Genomic DNA, 18,685 nt, shown 5'->3' with positions numbered 1-18,685 from the left:
AGATCCCTCTGCTCCTCCACACTACCAAGTATCCCAAGTATCCAGAGTACTTTGCACTCTGCCTTGGAGTTTGCCCTTCCAAAGTGTACCACCTCACACTTCTCTGGGTTGAACTCCATCTGCCACTTCTCAGCCCACTTCTGCGTCCTATCAATGTCTCTCTGCAATCTTTGACAATCCTCAACACTATCCACAACACCACCAACCTTTGTGTCGTCTGCAAATTTGCCAAGCCACCCTTCTACCCCCACATCCAGGTCGTTAACAAAAATCACAAAAAGTAGGGGTCCCAGAACCGATCCTTGTGGGACACCACTAGTCACAACCCTCCAATCCAAATGTACTCCCTCCACCGCGACCCTCTGCTTTCTGCAGGCAAGTCAATTCTGTATCCACCTGGCCAAACTTCCCAGGATCCCATGCCTTCTGACTTTCTGAATAAGCCTACTGTGTGGTACCTTGTCAAATGCCTTACTAAAATCCATATAGATCACATCCACTGCACTACCCGCATCTATATGCCTGGTCACCTCCTCAAAGAACTCTAACAGGCTTGTTAGACACGATCTGCCCTTCACAAAGCCATGCTGACTATCCCTGATCAGACCATGATTCTCTAAATGCCCATAGATCCTATCTCTAAGAATCTTTTCCAACTGCTTTCCCACCACAGACATAAGGCTCACTGGTCTATAATTACCCGGACTATCCCTACTACCTTTTTTGAACAAGGGGACAACATTCACCTCCCTCCAATCCTCCAGTACCATTAATGTGGACAACAAGGACATAAAGATCCCTGCCAGAGGTTCAGCAATCTCTTCCGTCGCCTCGTGGAGCAGCCTGGGGAATATTCCGTCAGGCCCCGTGGACTTATCTGTCCTAATGTATTTTAACAACTTCAACACCTCCTCTCCCTTAATATCAACATGCTCCAAAACATCAACTTCACTCATATTGTCCTCACTGTCATCAAGATCCCCCTTGAAAGGGAAAGGCCTTGATAGAGTGGACGTGGAAAGGATATTTCCTATGGTGGGAGAGTCTAAGACCAGAGGCCACAGCCTCAGTTTAGAGGGGTGACCACTTAGAGCAGAGATGAGGAGAAATTTCTTTAGCAAGAGATTGGTGAATCTGTGGAATTAGTTGTCACAGGCAGCTGAGAAGGTCAAGTCTGTATTTATGTTTAAGGCAGAGGTTGATAGAGTCTTGACTAGTTAGGCCATAAAGGATACCGGAAGAAAGCAGGAGACTGGGGCTGAGAGGAAAATGGATCAGCCATGATGAAATGGTGGAGCAGACTCCATGAGCCAAATAGCCTAATTCTGCTCCTATATCTTGTGGTCTTATGTACAATAGAGAGCATCATCGGTATGAAGGGGCCACTGCGCAGGATAGGAAAAAGCTGCAGAGGGTTGTAAACTCAGCCGGCTTCATTGTGGGCACCAGCCTTCCACCAGCAAGGGCATCTTCAAAATGCGATGCCTCAGTAAGCTGGCATCCATTGTTGAGGATTTCCACCACCCAGGACCATGCTCTTCTTGTTGCTACCATGAGGGAGGGGGCAGAAGGCACACTCTCAACATTTTAAGAACAGCTTCTTCCCCTCTTCCATCAGTTTTCTGAACAGTCCATGAACCCATCAACACTACCTCACTACTTTTTTCTCTATTTTGCACCAGTTATTTGCTTTTTGTATATTATGCAGCAGAATATATTTTATGTATTGCACTGTACTGCTGCTGCAGAGCGACACATTTCACAGCAAGTATCTGCGGTAATGAAGCCTGATTCTGATTTGTGATTGTCCCTAGTGAGTCCATTCGCAAAATTGTCCCATCGGGGAATTCTCATGCACCCACCTGCTGCCCTGGTGCATTGATTTTCACTCTGATAAACCGATCTGCACAATCGGCACCATCTGGGTGCATCGCTTCTTGATGCTGCAACTGTTCTGGTCAAGACTGCAAGAAACTGCAGAGAGTTGTGGACACAACACAGTCCATCATGAAAACTAACTTTGCACTGCTTGGGGAAAGCAGCCAATATAATCAAAGCCCCTCCTACCCTAGACATTTTCTCTTCTCCCCCGCCCCCCCACCACCTTTCCATCAGGCAGAAGATACAGAAGCTTGAAAACATGTGTCACCAGGCTCAAGGACAGCTATTCCACTGCAATAAGACTATTGAACAAACCCTTATACAGGAGAGCTACTGCACAGGATCGAAGTAAGCTGCAGAGAGTTGTAAAATTAGTCAGCTCCATCATGGGTACGAGCCTCCATAGTATCCAGGTCATCTTCTAGAAGCAGTGCCTCAGAATAGGACCTCCACCACGTTTTCTCATTGCTATCATCAGGAAGGAGGTACAGAAGCCTGAAGGCACACACTCAGTGATTCAGGAACAGCTTCTTCCCCTCTGCCATCCGATTCCTAAATGGACATTGAACGCATGAGAACTACCTCACTACATCTTTCATTTCCTATTTTTCTCCACTACTTATTTAATGTAACTATTTTATAGATACTTACTGTAATTCAGTTTTCTGTTCTATTATCATGTATTGCATTGTACAGCTGCCATAAAGTTAACATATTTCACAACATATGCCGGTGATATTAAACCTGATTCTGATACGATTCAGATCAAAATTTGACCTCACATCTACTGTTAGATTAGGTGCACAATTGTTATGTTTATTGTAATTCAACTTTCTTATGCTTGCTTATGTTTTTATATAATCAGATGTAATTGTTTAATGAATTGTTCCAGGAATGCCTTAGTTATCAGTAACACAGGACCAAGCCACTGGAATCTGGCTGTGTTATAGGTTAGTTGTTATCACTCCAATTTCGTTATTTCTAGTCTGAGTATTACACGATCATGACTGCTTTTTTCCTTTATATTTTCTTTGTTTTCTGAACTCCTCCTTCTTGTTCATTCTTTGTTCTTGTAATGCTTAATAAAATAGCTGTAGGCAGTAAATTTTGTGCCTCATTCTTGATTTCCAAAGAATCTTTGAATCACAAAAGCACCGGGATTCAACATGGCCCATGCACCTTATTGTCTGCCTGCACTACACCCAATAATGCAAATATCTAATTGGTCAATAATGTGGCAGCAACTCAAATTTATAAAAGCATGCAGACATGGTCAGAGGTTCAGTTGTTATTCAGACCAAACATCAGAATGGGGAAGAAATGTGATCTAAGTAGAATGATTGCTGGTATCAGACAGGGTGGTTTGAGTATCTCAGAAAATGCTGATCTCCTGGGATTTTCAAGTCAGCTAGTAAACTCTAGCCTCTAGTAAAAACTCTAGTAAAAGTCTTTAGTAAAAAAAAAAATCTGGTAAGCAGCAGTTTTGTGGGCAAAATGTCTTGTTAATGAGAGGTGTTACGGATTCAGCAACAATAAATATATGTGAGGCAGGGGTTTTTATAACAAATAAAACATTTATTAAACACTGAAAAACAAACCCCCAAAAAGTAAACAAACCACTAACGTAACCGGAAATCAGCTGCTGTGCGGCAGCTTAAACAGTTCTTAAAGGAGTAAAGCGAAAACAGTTCTTAAAGCGATGTTGCAAAAAGTTTTTCAAAGTAGTACTGCAAAAGTTCAAAATGCTTACAGTCCATTAAAGGAGAGACTTTTTAGATGATTTAAATTCTCTTTCATGTCGTGTTGTTGTGGTTCCCAGTCGAACTATACTTTTCCCGGAGAATTTACGAAGATGAAAATGAAATGGCTGAAAGGCACTGACCTTTCCTTTACAAAACTGTACCCAATCCTTTCTGCTATATTTCGCAGGGATTTACACGGGGACAGCCAACGAATTCCTTCCAAATGAGGATCAAACAAGGTCGAACCTGTTTCACCGTCGAAATCGACTTTCCCCGATCTTTTAACTCCTGAACTCCGATCTTCACTCTCCACTGATTTTTAACTGGCAGTATTAGAAAGAAACTGCCGGCAATGACCTTTTAAACTTTAGGCATTAAATAAAACTCCATCTTTCAACCAAACTGCATCATAATATTGGACCACGCAGTGGCATGGAGTCAAAATGGCAAATCCAGCCACGAACTGCTCCTCCTCACAGGGAGGGGTCCTCCTTTTATACCGTTAAAAAAAAACCCGTCACATGACCTCTACTGGTGGGAAAATGATGTCACTCCACTATCACAAGACCACTACCTTAAGTCCAGTATAACTTCAACACCACTGTCACAGGTACGTAACAGAGGGATCAGACTAGAATAGCCAGACGTTCAAGCTGACAGGAAGGTGACAGTAACTGAAGTGACCACACATTACAGCAGTGGAGTGCAGAGGAGCATCTTGCAATGCAAACATCGAACCTTGAAGTGGATGGGCTACTGCAGGAGAAGACCACGAACATACCCTCATTGGCCACTTTATTAGATACGGGAGATACCTAATAAAGTGGCCCCTGAATGTATATTCTGCATTCTGATGTTGTTCCCTTTGTGCTACCTTGATGTACTCGTGCTTTGAAATGTTACGTATGGATGACATGCAAAACCAAAAGGTTTTCACCATATCTTGGTAAGTGACAATAATAAAGCAATATGAAATCGCACTTTTCCCTGTAGCTCTTTGACCTCATGGTTACCAGCAGCCCAGTAATGTCTCAGTAAAAGAGATCGTAGGATATTGGCCTGAACATCAAACCCGGCAAAGCTGAAGGTAAAAGCCCAAAGAAGTTGTCCCGAGGGCTGGGTTACCAGGGATGGAGGTCTTTGCGAATCCAGTACTTGAGGCCCAAAAGACTGGCAAGTCCTGGGGTGGTCCAAAGTTGAAGGCTGAAAATCCAGGGGACTAGGATTGGCGGCCCAGAGTCCTGGGATTGGGAGACGTGTCTGAGTGTGGGTGGAAGTGATGGGAAAAGGGCTTGTTTGGCTGTTATCTTTCTTTCTGTTGCTGCTGCTGCTTGTGTTAGTCTGTGGAACATTGTGGGCATGCTGGAATGCGTGGTGATACTTGTGGGCTGCCTACAGTACATTGTTAGGTGTGCTGGCTGTCAATGCAAAAGGTGCATTTTACTGTTTGTTTCGACTTATACTGTACATGACAAATAAATTAGAATTTGATTCTACAGCCAAATTACTTTATCTTATCTAGACATTAGTATGGGTAACTTGTCCAGCAGCTAGAGAGCGATGGCTGAGGACAAAAAGGCATTATAATCCTCACCCGGGTTGGGGAGGATCGTTGGGCACACAGGTGCCTCGGTGCAGACAGCAGGGATGTATTCTGCCTTCACAGCAACACTTTTGGCAGGTCCCATGGGTGTATACTCAACGAATGCAACCTCCCCTAATCATACTCCTCCGCATCTGGAGAGGCATCAGTCAGCATCATCATCAATTAGGGCACTTGGTTCTGCAGGATTGGCAACATCTGACCATGTGGATTTCCTCCGATGTACAGTTAGGGTTAGTAAGTTGTGGGCGTGCTCTGTTAGTATCGAAACTGTGGCGACCATTGCTGGCACAATCCTCGCTGATTTGATTTGACACAAATGATGCATTTCATTGTATGTTTCAATGCACAAATGACAAATAAGGATAATCTTTATCTTTATAACAAGGCTCTCACTTGTGTCCTGTTCCTTGTGAATTGGATCACTTGGACACTAAGGGGCTAGATCCTGTGTAACTTCATGGGTGTATGGTTGTCTGATAATTTCAGTATATCCCACATCTCTCTACAACCAGTGCAGCACTCTTTGAAGTGTTGCTATCTTGTAATATTAGAAAACAATTCAGGAAACACCAAACTGCTACAAACAATAGCAACATCAGCCATGATGGAATAGCAGAGCAGACTTGATGTGCCAAATGACCTAATTCTGTTCATGTGTCTTATGTTTGCAAACAGAAGAACAACTTCATTCGAGGGAGCAAATGAGCTGGACACCAAAACGAGCACAAAAAAAGTTAAGTGACCAAGTAGATTATTAAACAATAGTTTGTGATAACAATATGAAATAAATAAGTAGCAACACAAGTAATTACAAAACATGTAAATGTATACAGTGATATGTAAGTCAAAAACTCATATTGTAAGAAATGACATGTTTCCATCTTTGCTGAGAAAAAGAACAATTAATTTCCTTTTTGTTATATTTGCAAATCTGGCAAAAATTTAATCACAAAAATAGCTAGTTTAAGTATTCCCCCATGACAGTTTTTAAATCAGCATTTGGACAATTGTCTTCGTCCCCTCTGGCCAGAACTTCATAAGGCAAAGGTAAATAGTTGGGGGAGGAAATTTGGTACGGGCATTGTGATCTGCTTTAGTTGCCTGTTGATGTTGAGTCCCAACATTCAGCTCCAGAACATTTCGTTGTGCTAATGTAATCCCACCTACGACACAAATAGAAATGTCTACCCCAACATCTTGGCAAAAGCAAGTATGGGGTAAATGTGTATATTTGCATAATTTATTGACTTTTGCACACTGGTTGTTCGTCCATCTTTGTGTACGATTTTTCATTGATTCTATTGTGTTTCTATGTATTTACTGTGAATCCCCGTAACAAAACGAATCTCCAGATAGTATATGGTGACATATACATTCTTTGATAATAAATTTACTGTGAACTTCAAAGAGTGTGCTTCCTTGCCATCTCAGACAGCGCCCGAAATCCCCTACTGTTTTCCCCAGTTACCCTTTCCATTCACTAGATATGAATGCAGGAAGATCCTGATCCTTCACTTCTCCTTCCCTCCTTTCACCGCTGAGAAGTGACACACTGTGTACAGCCGCCACCTGATACTTCAGACCACAGCTCACATTGACTTTGGTGCTGGACAGCATACTCGCCAGCAGTCTGCCGCTTCTGGGGCCAGAGATGGTGAACAACTAACTCACTTCTCTCACAGTTAGAAGTCACCTTACTCGCCGCCTTCCCAAAGTGTGCACTGTGCACATAAGAACTGCATTTAACCAGTCATTTTTCAGAAGGTAGCATATTCCCTCCATACAAATTTCATGTATTTCTGTAATCTCTCAGTTCAGCATGCTATGCTCTGCTTACATCTAAGCATAAACATTTACAAGATACATACATAATACATAAAAACTTGCATTCACTCAGTTCCATCGTTTTCAGCAGAACTGAACGACTGTTCCCATTAGGTGATGTTTGCACTGGTTAATGTGAATATGACTGCTGGAGTCACAAGGGCTAAAGAGCCGACACTGGGGAGATGGAGTCGTTCAGCTTCTTCACTTCCACCTGCCAGTTGCTTAGCTTCTTAGCAGAGAGGTGGCGGCGAGCATGCTTGGTCAAGTGATCGCTCCGCATGAACCGCCGCTCGCACATGGGACACACAAACTTCTTTTCTCCCGTGTGGGTCCTGCGATGTCGAGACAGCTCGTCGGAGCGTGCAAATTTCCTGTCACAGTCTTCCCAATTGCAGCTGAACGGTTTCTCACCTGTAACGGGATTCACGGTGCGATTTACAATACATCTCTGGCAGATCATGTTGAATCACAAAGTCAGTCTTACCCTCAAACTAAAAAAAACTTAAACATTTCAATTTAATTTGCTGCAATCCACAATTGTCACTTAATTAGGTTGGAAAATTCAGATACTGTAGCTTAATTCAAGATTCAAGATAGTTTTCTTTCACTCTTCAGTACACGCACATTAAAAAGAACAAAATGATTGTTACTCCGAATCCAATCCAGCTATTAAATAAAACACAATAAAGAACACAATAAGTGTAAATACATAGGATTAACTTACACAGTACACGTATACATTTATGTACAAAAAGTGACACTAAGTACAGGAGTATCTGTACATAAGATTTTCTTGACAGGAAGTGATAAAGTAGTGGAGATTTGGGATGATGGAGTGGGTTAATGGGTGGAGGTGTTGATCAGTCTGATGGCTTGGGGGAAGTCATTGGTTTTGAGCCTGGTGGTCCTGGTGTAGATGTTGCATAGCGGGACAAACAAAATTTCTCATCCTTTATAGGAAAATTAATACAAATATGGTAAATAAAGTTAAGATGAGGACTGAAGAAAGACAATGGGACAAAGAGACTGTCTTTATGGTCTAAGGTAGGCGGAGAGAAAGATAGTATGAGGAAGCAGGGAGTCTGCAGAAGGACGTGGACAGATTAGGAGAAAGGGCAAAGAGGTTGCAGTTGGAATGCAGTGTACAGAAGTTGATGGTCATGAACTTTGATAGAAGGAATAAAGGCAAAGTCTATTTTCTGAACAGGGAGAAAATTCCGAAATCAGAGTTGGAAAGGGACTTGGGAGCCCTTGTGTAGGATTCCCTAAAGGTTAACTTACAGGTTGAGTTTGTACTAAGGAAAGCAAATGGAATGTAGCATTCATTTCGAAAGGACTAGAATATAAAGGCAAGGACACAATGCTGATGCTTTATAAGGTACTGGTCAGACCAGACTTGGAGTATTGTGAGCATCTGCGAGTCACTCTCTCTAAGAAATGTGCTGGCATTGGAGAGGGTTCAGAAGAAGTTCACAAGAATGATCTCGGGAATAAAAGGGTTAACGTAAGAGGAGCGTTGATGGCTCTGGATATGTACTCATTAGAATTTTGAAAAATGAGGGGAGGGGAGCTTATTGAAACCTATCGAATATTGAAAGGCCTAGATAGAGTGGATGCGAAGAGGATGATTTCTGTTGTGGGGGAGTGTAGGACGAGAGGGCACAGTCTCAGAATTGAAGATTGCCCCTTTAGAACAGAGACTAGGAGGAAGTTCCTTAGCCAGAGTGCAGTAAATCTGTGGAATTCATTGCCACAGATGGTTGTGGAGACTAAGGCATTGGGTATATTTAAAATGGAGGTTGATAGGTTAGAGGGCAAAGGCAGGAGAATGAGTTTGAGAGAATTATTAAATCAGCCATAATGGAATGGCGGAACAAACTTACAGGCTGAATGCTCTAATTATGTTCCTGTCTTATAGTCTTAACCTGCACTCCACTGCAAAAACAAAAAGGCACTACTGCCCAGGCCTTAGTCAGAGGTAGTTGGCTGCCTGGCACTGGGTCAGTAAAGATACGACAATTGAGTCACTGGACTCAATTCAATTCTACCTCCTAGTGAGAGTGCACTTCCCATACCTGTGTGAGTTCTCATGTGGGCCTTCAGATGGGAGCTTTTGAAGTAGGTTTTCCCACAGCCTGGGTGGTGACAGATGTGGCTGCGATGTCGAGACACATCAATCTGGGCTTCTTCCTTCTGGACAAGTGGCAGGATCCCAGGGGCAGGGGCAATGGGTGACAGTCGGGTGCCATTGAGGCTGGTGACCCCCGGCTTCACTTGCTTGACCGCGGGCTGTGGCATGACAAACATCAGGGCTGCCTTCGAAACTGGAGCTCCCATGAAGACAAGGGGAGGAGGGATCATGGCCGGGTGCTTGCCTGGAGTGTTGGGCATTACAGCAGTCATAATGGGGCTGCCTGCAGCCACAGGTACGACTTGGCAGATGATGGGCAATGGAGGGACACTGGAAGAGGCTGGAGGAGACACCAGCACCGAATTTTGCCGAATCTCAGTGTTGCTAGGAGGATGCGTCCTTGAAAGGAGAGCTTGTCCTGTAACTACTGTGGAATTAGTTACTGGAGCCAAGTTTTGGTTTTGATCTTCGTTTGGTCCTTCATTGCTTTCATTTACTGGGTGGACAGACGAACTCAGTTCCTGCGATACACAGTTTCTCTTTTCAGTGCCATCGCTTTCCATCACCTCCCCTTCAGTTCTACCCACGGCTGCTGTTGGCAGCCCCGCGGATTCCTGAACCATCCTAACCGGACAGGAACCATCTGTACAGGGCAAGACATCAGCAGTGTGGCGAATCACGCTCGTTGCCTGGGATCGCTGGCCTGTGGCTACCTTGGCTGGATGCGGACTCCTTACGTATGCTGCATCGACGGGCACCAGCTCTGGCGCTGCCGCAGCCCTGGTCGTTTCTCTGGATAACGGAACTCCTCCTTTAGGTAGAGCGGAAGGGGTCGGAATTGTAGGGTGGGCCATTTGAGATGCCTCAAACATTGGAGGACTATACGGTGGGGTTAAACACTAGAAACGAAGAAAACAAAAGTGAGAGTCCATCCATTCCCAAAGTACACTCAGTGGTCACTTTATTAGGTACACCTGCTCATTAATGCAAACACTGAATCAGCCAATCATGCGGCAGCAACTCAGTGTATAAAAGCATGCAGACATGGTCAAGAGATTCAGTTGTTTTTCAGACCAAACATCAGAATGAGGAAGAAATGCAATCTAAGTGACTTTGACTATGGAATGAATGCTGGTGCCAGACAGGGTGGTTTGAGTATCTCAGAAACTGCTGATCTGCTGGAATTTTAACACATAACAGTCTCTAGAGTTTACAGAGACTGAAAAAAAAACAAACAAACAAAAAAAATTCAGCCAGCAGTTTTGTGGATGAAAATGCCTTGTTAATGAAAGATGTCAAGAGGAGAATGGCCAGATTGGCTCAAGGTGACAGCAACTCAAATAACCAACTGTTACAACCATGGTGTGCAGTAGACCAGGAACTTCCACTCACAGGCCACTTTCTTAGGTACAGCAGGTACCTAATAAGTGGCTACTGGGTGTACATCTTATCTCACACACAGATTGAATATAAAAATACAGAATAGGGCAGCACTGAGGATTCTGTGTTCAATGATGCAGACATGCAGATGAGATGTTAACATGAGCCATTCACATGGTAAGTGAAAATTCCGGAGACTATTCTTCAACAAGCTGAGTCCTTACTTTCTGACTAAAATGTTGCAAGCTACTCTTGGTTATTCATCTTGCTGTGGTGGATCTTTTGAGCAATTAATTGTGCGTGAAGCACTCGGGACTTTCTTATGATGCAATGCTCTCTTCTTGCTACTGTCATCATGAAGGAGGTACAGGAGCCAAAGGTCCCTCACCACCAGGTTCAGGGACAGTTATTACCCTTCAACCATCAGGCTCCTGAACCACCTCAACTCTGAACTGATTCACAATCTATGGACTCACTTTGAAGAACTGTACAAACTGATGCTCGCAGTATGCATGTATACATTTAAATTTGCATGCTTTGTCTTCTTTTGCACACTGGTTGTTGTCAGTGTTTGTATGTGTGTGGTTTTTCATCGATTCTATTATATTACTTTCTTCTACTATGAATGCCTGCAAGATAATGAATTGCAGGGTAGCTTATGGGAACATAAATGTATGTGAATAATAAATACAGTTTGAGCTTTCTTTATTTTCCTGTGAATGCCTGCAAAAAAATTAACTTCAAGGTAGTATATGGTGAGATATATGTATTTGTTAACAAATTTATTTTGAACTTTGTAAAGTATGTTGAAAAGTGAATCCCTCCGTCTCTGCTCAGATTATTTCCTCTCCTTTCCATCAGTGTCCACACGTTGAATGCTACGAAACTACAGGAGCAAGAAGTCTTGGACCTGATGACTCAGCACATCCCACATTTACCTAATGCACCACTGCAAAGCCAGTCTTCATTAGGTTTTATCTATCATTCTTAATAGACTTAACTGCTACAAAAGTTACTTACAAGAAGGGGCAACGTGTGGAGGTCTTTAGAGCTGGATGATAAACTATCCTCGGATTCTTCAGATACATCGGAGGCAGGTGTTAGTGGTCTCAGATCAGTGTACCTTCTGCCGTCTGACTTCCAGCTGCAACTCATTGACACGAGTGCTTCAACAGCCTCAATGTCCCCTTGTTCCGTTCGGCTGCCCCAGTAACACCTACTGTCTCTGCGTGTTCCGAAGCCCATCTCCATCCTTTCTTCCTGTTAAAGAGAAAACTCACACTGAGTCCTGTTTTAACTGCAGGTGTAGATTAGCGGTTCCCTCCTTCTCCAAAAATTTAACAAGATTAGCTTCATTTGTCACATGTACCTCGAAGCATATAGTGGAATGTATCGCTGGCATCAATGACTAGCACATGCGCAGGGATTGTGCTGGGCGGTGCGCAAGTTCCACCATGCTTCAGGCGGCAACATAGTACGCCCATAACTTACCAACTCTAATGTTTCTGGAATGTGGGAGGAAACCAGAGAACCTGGGTGAAACCCATGCACTTACAGGGAGGATATACAAATTCCTAACAGACAGCAGGGGGATGGGGGGGGGGATTTCACCCCAGTAAAGCTGTTAGCTAACCGCTGTGCTGCTGTGCCACCTTTCCCCCCCAGTAAATCAATGCTGGAGATGTCACTCTTCTGAAACTTGTTGGTCTGCCTGCAAGTCAAGATGGCTGTTGAGGAACGCTGCCGACTGGCACATTCAAGGCTGCAAGAACATTTGCTGAAGGACGCGCTGAAGCTTGTTACAGCCACTGCAAGGGCTCAGTGGAGAAGGACTGTAGTACAGGGTTCTTCTGCTACTGGAGACAGAGCGGCTGGGATGGGTGAGGACGCCCCTCAGTTATTGTAGTAGTGTACCACTCCGGGGGGGGGGGGGGGGGTCTACACATTCTGGCATCAACATAGAACACCCACACTGTTCGGCAAAGCAACAATAACCTTGAAATTAACAGAATTATGATCACTAGATCCTAAGTGTTCCCCTTCACACATTTCTGTCACCTGCCCCGTCTCATTCCCTAAAAGGGACATCTAATATCACGCTCTCTCTTCATTTATTAAGGAAACTTTCTTGAACACAAACTCTATCCCATCTAGCCCTGTTACAGTATGGAATCTTAATCAATATGTGGAAAGATAAAATCACTTACTATCACAATCTTACTTTTCTTGTAACTATTTGATATCTCTCCACAAATTTGCTCCTTTAAATCCTGCTATTAGGAGGTGTATCCAGAGATACCGGCTACGTGACAGACGCACTGCCACCTGGCTGGTCGGAGGACACACCACACGCCAATCAACATTTGGTCCCTCCCAACTAATCAATGCACACCTAAATTATTGGTCACCTTAATTGGATTATCTCGCCCAGCCCCATGCTATAAGAGGTGAGACATGTGCCTGGCTCGCTCTTTCTTACAGACCACCTCATTGAAGGTAAGTGTATTGATTTATGTTTGGGAAGGTTTATCGTTTGTCCTGGTAAGCGAGCCGCAGCTATCCAAAGTCAAGGGGGATAGCTGTCGTAGTGCTTTTCCCTTGTTCTTTGTATGTGTAACTGTACCCATACCGCTTTCTGTGTATTGTACAGCCGACCTGAAATTCCCCACACGTGTTAACCCTAAGCGTTTTTTGTTAGAATATTGTAGTTGCTTGTGTTGACCCGACTTCCCCTTGTAAATAAATTCCTTATTATTAAAACTGTGTGTCCAGGCCTCTACTGTTGAGACTCAAAGAACCAGTTATTTTCCATCACAACAGGAGGTCATTAGTATATTCCATTAATGTAGTCGCCTTTCTTATTCCTCAGTTCAACCCATATAGCCTCAGTAGACAAGTTCCTTAGTCTGTCCTGACTGAGCACTTTTCCTGGCTGCTAATGCCACCCCTTCCCCTTTAATACCTCTCCCTCTATCATGTCTAAAACAACAGAAACTCTGGAACCTTCAGCTGCCAATCCTGCCCCTCCTGCAACCAAGTCTCACCAAAGGCTACAATACAATTCCACACTCTGATCCATGCTCTAAGTTCATCTGCCATGTCCACAACATTTCTTGTATTGAAACAGATGCAACTCGGGAGTATTAGTCCCACTATGCTCAACCTTCAGGCTCTTGTCTTTGTATGCAAGGTTAACAACACCTTTCCCCACAACCACTCCACTTATCTGCCTTGGCACTCTGGTTCCCATCCCACTACACCTCCAGTTTCAACCCCCTGTGTAGCACTCACAAACCTCCCTCTGAGGATATTGGTCTCGCTCCAGTTCAGGTGCAATCGGTCCCATTTGTACAGGTCCCAATGATCCAAAATACTGAAGGCCTCCCTTCTGCACCAACTCCTTAGCTACATGTTAAACTATTAGCTTCCTATTTCTGGCCTCACTAGTATGTGGCACAGGTAGCAATCCTGAGTAAGTCCTTTTACTTAGCACCTAACTCCCTGAACTCACTTTGCAGGACCTTGTCACCCTTCCAACCATGTCACTGGTTCAGATGTAGTTGCTCATCATTCCTCTAAAGAAAGTTGTAGACTCAGTCCAAGATGACACTGGCATGTGGGAGGAACGTACCATCCAGGAACCTTGTTCTCGTCCACAGAACCTTCTGCCAGTTTCACTCACTGATAAACCTCCTATCATGACAGCTAAACTCTTCTATCCCCTTCCCTTCTGAGGAACAGAGCAGGACTCAGTTCCAGAGACATTACTACTATGACCTTTGCTAGGAATAAAGCATAATTGCATAGTGACAGGTTTACATAGCCATCATACACTCAGTAGCCACTTATTAGCTACACCTGCTTGTTAATGCAAATACCTAATCATGTGGGAGCAACTTAATGCTTTTTTGCAGACATGGTCAAGAGGTTCAGTTCTTGTTTAACCAAACATCAGTGGGGAAGAAATGTGATCGAAGTGATTGTTGGTGGCAGACGGGGTGGTTTGATTATCTCAGAAACTTGTCATCTCCTGGGGTTTTCACGCACAACAGCCTCTAGTTTACAGAGAATGGTGCAAAAGAACAAAAAAAAATCAGTTCTGTGGGTGAAAATGTCTTGTTAATGAGAGAGGTCAGAGGCGAATGGCCAGACTGCTTCAAACTGACAGGAAGGTGACAGTAACTCAAATAACCACATGTAACAACAATGGTGTGCAGAAGAGCATCTCTGAACACACACGTTGAACCTTAAAGTGGGTGGGCTACACCAGAAGACCATAAACATACACTCAGCGCCCACATTATTGGGTACAGGTGGTACCTAATAAAGTGGCCACAGCATGTATTATAATTATGGACATGGGAATTCATAGTGTGATTTAAAAAAACAAGCTTGTATTAAGAAGAGTGTGTAATTCTAACATGTTAATAATGAAAAAAAAGTATTCCAAACAATGAAAAAATTGACACAGTTTAAAAAAAACTTGTTACCCATAATTCTGTTTCACAATTTCAAAATGATGAGACAGCCCTCCCTTTTCTATACTTAGAATCCTCAGGGCCAGTTGGAAGCCAGTGAGCAGTACTCAGAGCATAAATCACACGTGCCTCAATAGACCCTGACTAATTCATAAATGAGGTTGCACATAGAATTGCTCTGTGTAATGTTCAAGTTAGGCTTAGTGTGATTCATACTTCAGGGAAAGTTACTGTTTGACTGTATATGAAGTTAAAGGGAACTTCTGTACTCTTATCCCTCCTCTTCTCCTCACCTCTAGTGCCCCTCCTCCTTTCCTTTCTTCCTTGGGCCACTCCCCTCCCTATCAGTTTCCTCTTTAGCCCTTTACCTTTTCCACCTGTCACCACCCTGCTTCTCCAAGTCCCCTCCCCACCCATTTACTTTCCCCCTCATCTGGCTTCACTAATCACCTGCCAACTTTATTCCTCCTCTCCCCCCACCATCTTATTTGGGCTTCTTCCCCCTTCCTTTCCAGTCCTGATAACCAGTCTTGGCCAAAAAAGTCAACTGTTCATTCCTCTTCATAGATGCTGCCTGACCTGAGTTCCTCTGGCATATTGTATGTGTTGGTCTGGATTTCCAGCATCTGCAGAATCTCGTGCAAGCAGTCATATCTTTCCTGTCTTGTGCTCATCAGTACTTTCCACTTACTCAGTGCAGTACACGTTTTGGTCTGCTCGAAAACTGCTGATTCTCCAGCGTAATGAAGTGTCCGACAATAAACGCTGCAGGCTGGCACATTCCAAGGTGCAGAGGAGATGCATGGAGTCTGGGTACAGTCTCCACAAAGGCTTTGAGGGGAAGGGCCACAGTGTAGGGTCCACTTGCTAATGGACAGTGAGTAACTGGGTCCCATGTAACAACCTTCAAACACTTTAGGGGTCAAACAGGAAGACTAAGACATAGAGCAGAATTAAGCCATTTGGCCCATCGAATCTGCTTCACCATTCTATCATGGCTGATTTATTATCCCTCCCAACCCCATTTTGCTGCCTTTTCCCTGTAACCTATGACCTCAGTCAGTCCGGATCGGGAGCAGCATCTCCAACACCATCACACTGAGCACGGGGGTCCCCCAGGGCTGTGTGCTCAGTCCACTGCTGTTCACTCTGCTGACCCACGACTGTGCTGCAACACACAGCTCGAACCACATCATCAAGTTCGCTGATGACACGACTGTGGTGGGTCTCATCAGCCAGAACGATGAGTCAGCTTACAGAGAGGAGGTGCAGCAGCTAATGGACTGGTACAGAGCCAACAACCTGTCTCTGAATGTGAACAAAACAAAAGAGATGGTTGTTGACTTCAGGAGGGCATGGAGTGACCACTCCCCGCTGAACATCGACGGCTCCTTGGTAGAGATCGTAAAGAGCACCAAATTTCTTGGTGTTCACCTGACGGAGAATCTCACCTGGTCCCTCAACACCAGCTCCATAGCAAAGAAAGCCCAGCAGCGTCTCTACTTTTTGCGAAGGCTGAGGAAAGTCCATCTCCCACCCCCCCCCCCCATCCTTATCACATTCTACAGGGGTTGTATTGAGAGCATCCTGAGCAGCTGCATCACTGCCTGGTTTGGAAATTGCACCATCTCGGATCGCAAGACCCTGCAGCGGGTAGTGAGGTCAGCTGAGAAGATCATCGGGGTCTCTCTTCCTGTCATCACGGACATTTACACTACATGCTGCATCCGCAAAGGAAATAGCATTATGAAGAACCCCATGAACCCCTCATACAATCTCTTCTCCCTCCTGCCTTCTGGGAAAAAGGCTCTGAAGCATTCGGGCTCTCACAACCAGACTATGTAACAGTTTCTTCCCCCAAGCTATCAGACTCCTCAATACCCGAAGCCTGGACTGACACCTTGCCCTACTGTCCTGTTTATTATTTATTGTAATGCCTGCACTGTTTTTGTGCACTTTATGCAGTCCTGTGTAGGTCTGTAGTCTAGTGTAGCTTTCTGTTTTTTTCCCCATTACGTCGTTCAGTCTAGTTTTTGTACTGTGTCATGTAACACCATGGTCCTGAAAAACGTTGTCTCATTTTTACTATGCACTGTACCAGCAGTTATGGTCGAAATGACAATAGAAGTTGACTTGACTTGACTCTAGTCCTAGACTGCCCTACTATGAAGAACATCTCTCCATCTCTAGGTCTTTCAAAAGGATTTGACGAAATACCCCCTCGTTCTTCCAAACTCCAGCGAGTACAGGCCCAGAGCCTGAATATCCCCGTTCATTAACCCTTTCGTTCCCAGACTAATTCTCCCCTGGCCCTTCATTAATGCTAGCACTTCGTTTCCTAGAGGAGGGGCCCAAAACTGCTCCAAGTGCGTTGTTTAGGAAATAAGAGAATTTGTTGGTTTGGTAGTATAAAGATGTGTACTGATTTTATTGCATGATCTATATTTTAGGAATAAAATATTAAGGGCACTGACAACACATTATTCGACCTCGTCTACGGACCCGCATCTGTACCATAGTCATCCATACCCCTCCCATTCATGTACATAATAGCGTCATAGAGCACATTACAATAAAAATCTAAAGAAAATGCTTTTTGTCAACTCCGCCGGCTGTTTTTAAGGGTCGGTGATCATGTGGTCCGCACCTAATTTCCTCTCATTTACTGTGTCTTTTCCCACCTCGCCCAATACACGCCCTCTTCCTCTCCCTTATCCCCACAAACATTTCGCATTCTTCAGTATTTTAAGAGTCCTAGCAGCAAAATGTCTTTGCAGCGCTATAGTACGAAGTCAGTCATTTCGCTTTTACATCGATTGCAGAGGGAGGGGATAAGGAATGCAGACGACCACGCAGACAGTGTCTCCGGCACTCGCCACCTCGAACAGACTTGCCGAGGCGAGGCGAGGCGAGGCGATGCGAGGTGAGGTGAGGGCGGCCCCCAGCGGGAGCGGCGCAGGCTCGTGCGCGAACTTGAACCAGTCACCGAGGCAACCTTTCACCCACTTTCCAGACAAGCCTCGACACAGCCTTTCCCCTCCCCCGAGCCAGCACAGGCGGCGGCGGCGTCACTCGCAGCAGTGTTCCCAGAGAAAACCCGGCACGGGACAGGGCAAAAAAACAACTATTTCACCAAAATTACATGAAAACAAACTTCCCCTCGTCGACATGTAATTACGCCCGAACCTAGCAACCGCGTCCGATTTGAAGCGACCGCCGGTTTATTCCCAATGAGACTGGGTGGGGGGGGAGAAGGAAAGATGAAATCACCAAGCAGCTTTATTTTTAAAACGAACATTGCTGTTCAGAGGCTTGCGTTAGCACTGCTGTTCCGTTAGAATGAAACACTTACCCAGTGCCTCGCCACACGTACGCAGAATGGACTTGGTGAAATTCTATCTGATTCAGCCCCCCACCAGCCTGTCCCCGGGCTCATCACTAAAGGGATCAGCTGAGAAGGGTATAGGAAGAAGGGGTACTCACAAGCTTTCCCAAATCTGGGCTTTCGGCGACGAAACTCGTGAACCGGACGCGACCGCGCTCACAAAAGCGGCGCCGCACCGACACACGGAGCCACTTTGGCAGCTGTTGACACCGGGCGGTCAGGCTCCGCCCCCCGCCCCGCGCTCCATTCAGGTGG

General features: G+C 44.7%; 1 protein-coding gene across 1 annotated transcript; it reads right to left on the bottom strand.

Annotated features, from left to right (window-relative positions):
* Nucleotides 1–3,435: 3,435 nt before the first annotated feature.
* Nucleotides 3,436–18,674, bottom strand: LOC140730579 (Krueppel-like factor 10). The gene is made up of 4 exons (XM_073051250.1): nt 18,529–18,674; nt 11,588–11,827; nt 9,132–10,086; nt 3,436–7,467 (listed from the first exon to the last, which is right to left on the bottom strand). The coding sequence occupies exons 2-4, from the start codon at nt 11,816–11,818 to the stop codon at nt 7,217–7,219; spliced, it is 1,437 nt and encodes a 478-aa protein (XP_072907351.1). The 5' UTR covers nt 11,819–11,827; nt 18,529–18,674; the 3' UTR covers nt 3,436–7,216.
* Between the last annotated feature and the right edge of the window lie 11 nt (nt 18,675–18,685).

The sequence above is a fragment of the Hemitrygon akajei genome, chromosome 1, assembly GCF_048418815.1.
Source record: "Hemitrygon akajei chromosome 1, sHemAka1.3, whole genome shotgun sequence".
Lineage (NCBI taxonomy): Eukaryota > Metazoa > Chordata > Chondrichthyes > Myliobatiformes > Dasyatidae > Hemitrygon > Hemitrygon akajei.
This window is presented reverse-complemented; position numbering and strand designations above follow the sequence as displayed.

Bases quoted from the DNA above. Each gene is read 5' to 3' on its own strand.
- LOC140730579 (XM_073051250.1), bottom strand. From the start codon at position 11,818: ATGGAGATGGGCTTCGGAACACGCAGAGACAGTAGGTGTTACTGGGGC. The intron at 10,087-11,587 runs GTAAGTAACTTT...CTTCGTTTCTAG, and splicing joins TCCACACGTTGCCCCTTCTT to TGTTTAACCCCACCGTATAG. The intron at 7,468-9,131 runs GTATGGGAAGTG...ATCCCGTTACAG, and splicing joins CCACATGAGAACTCACACAG to GTGAGAAACCGTTCAGCTGC.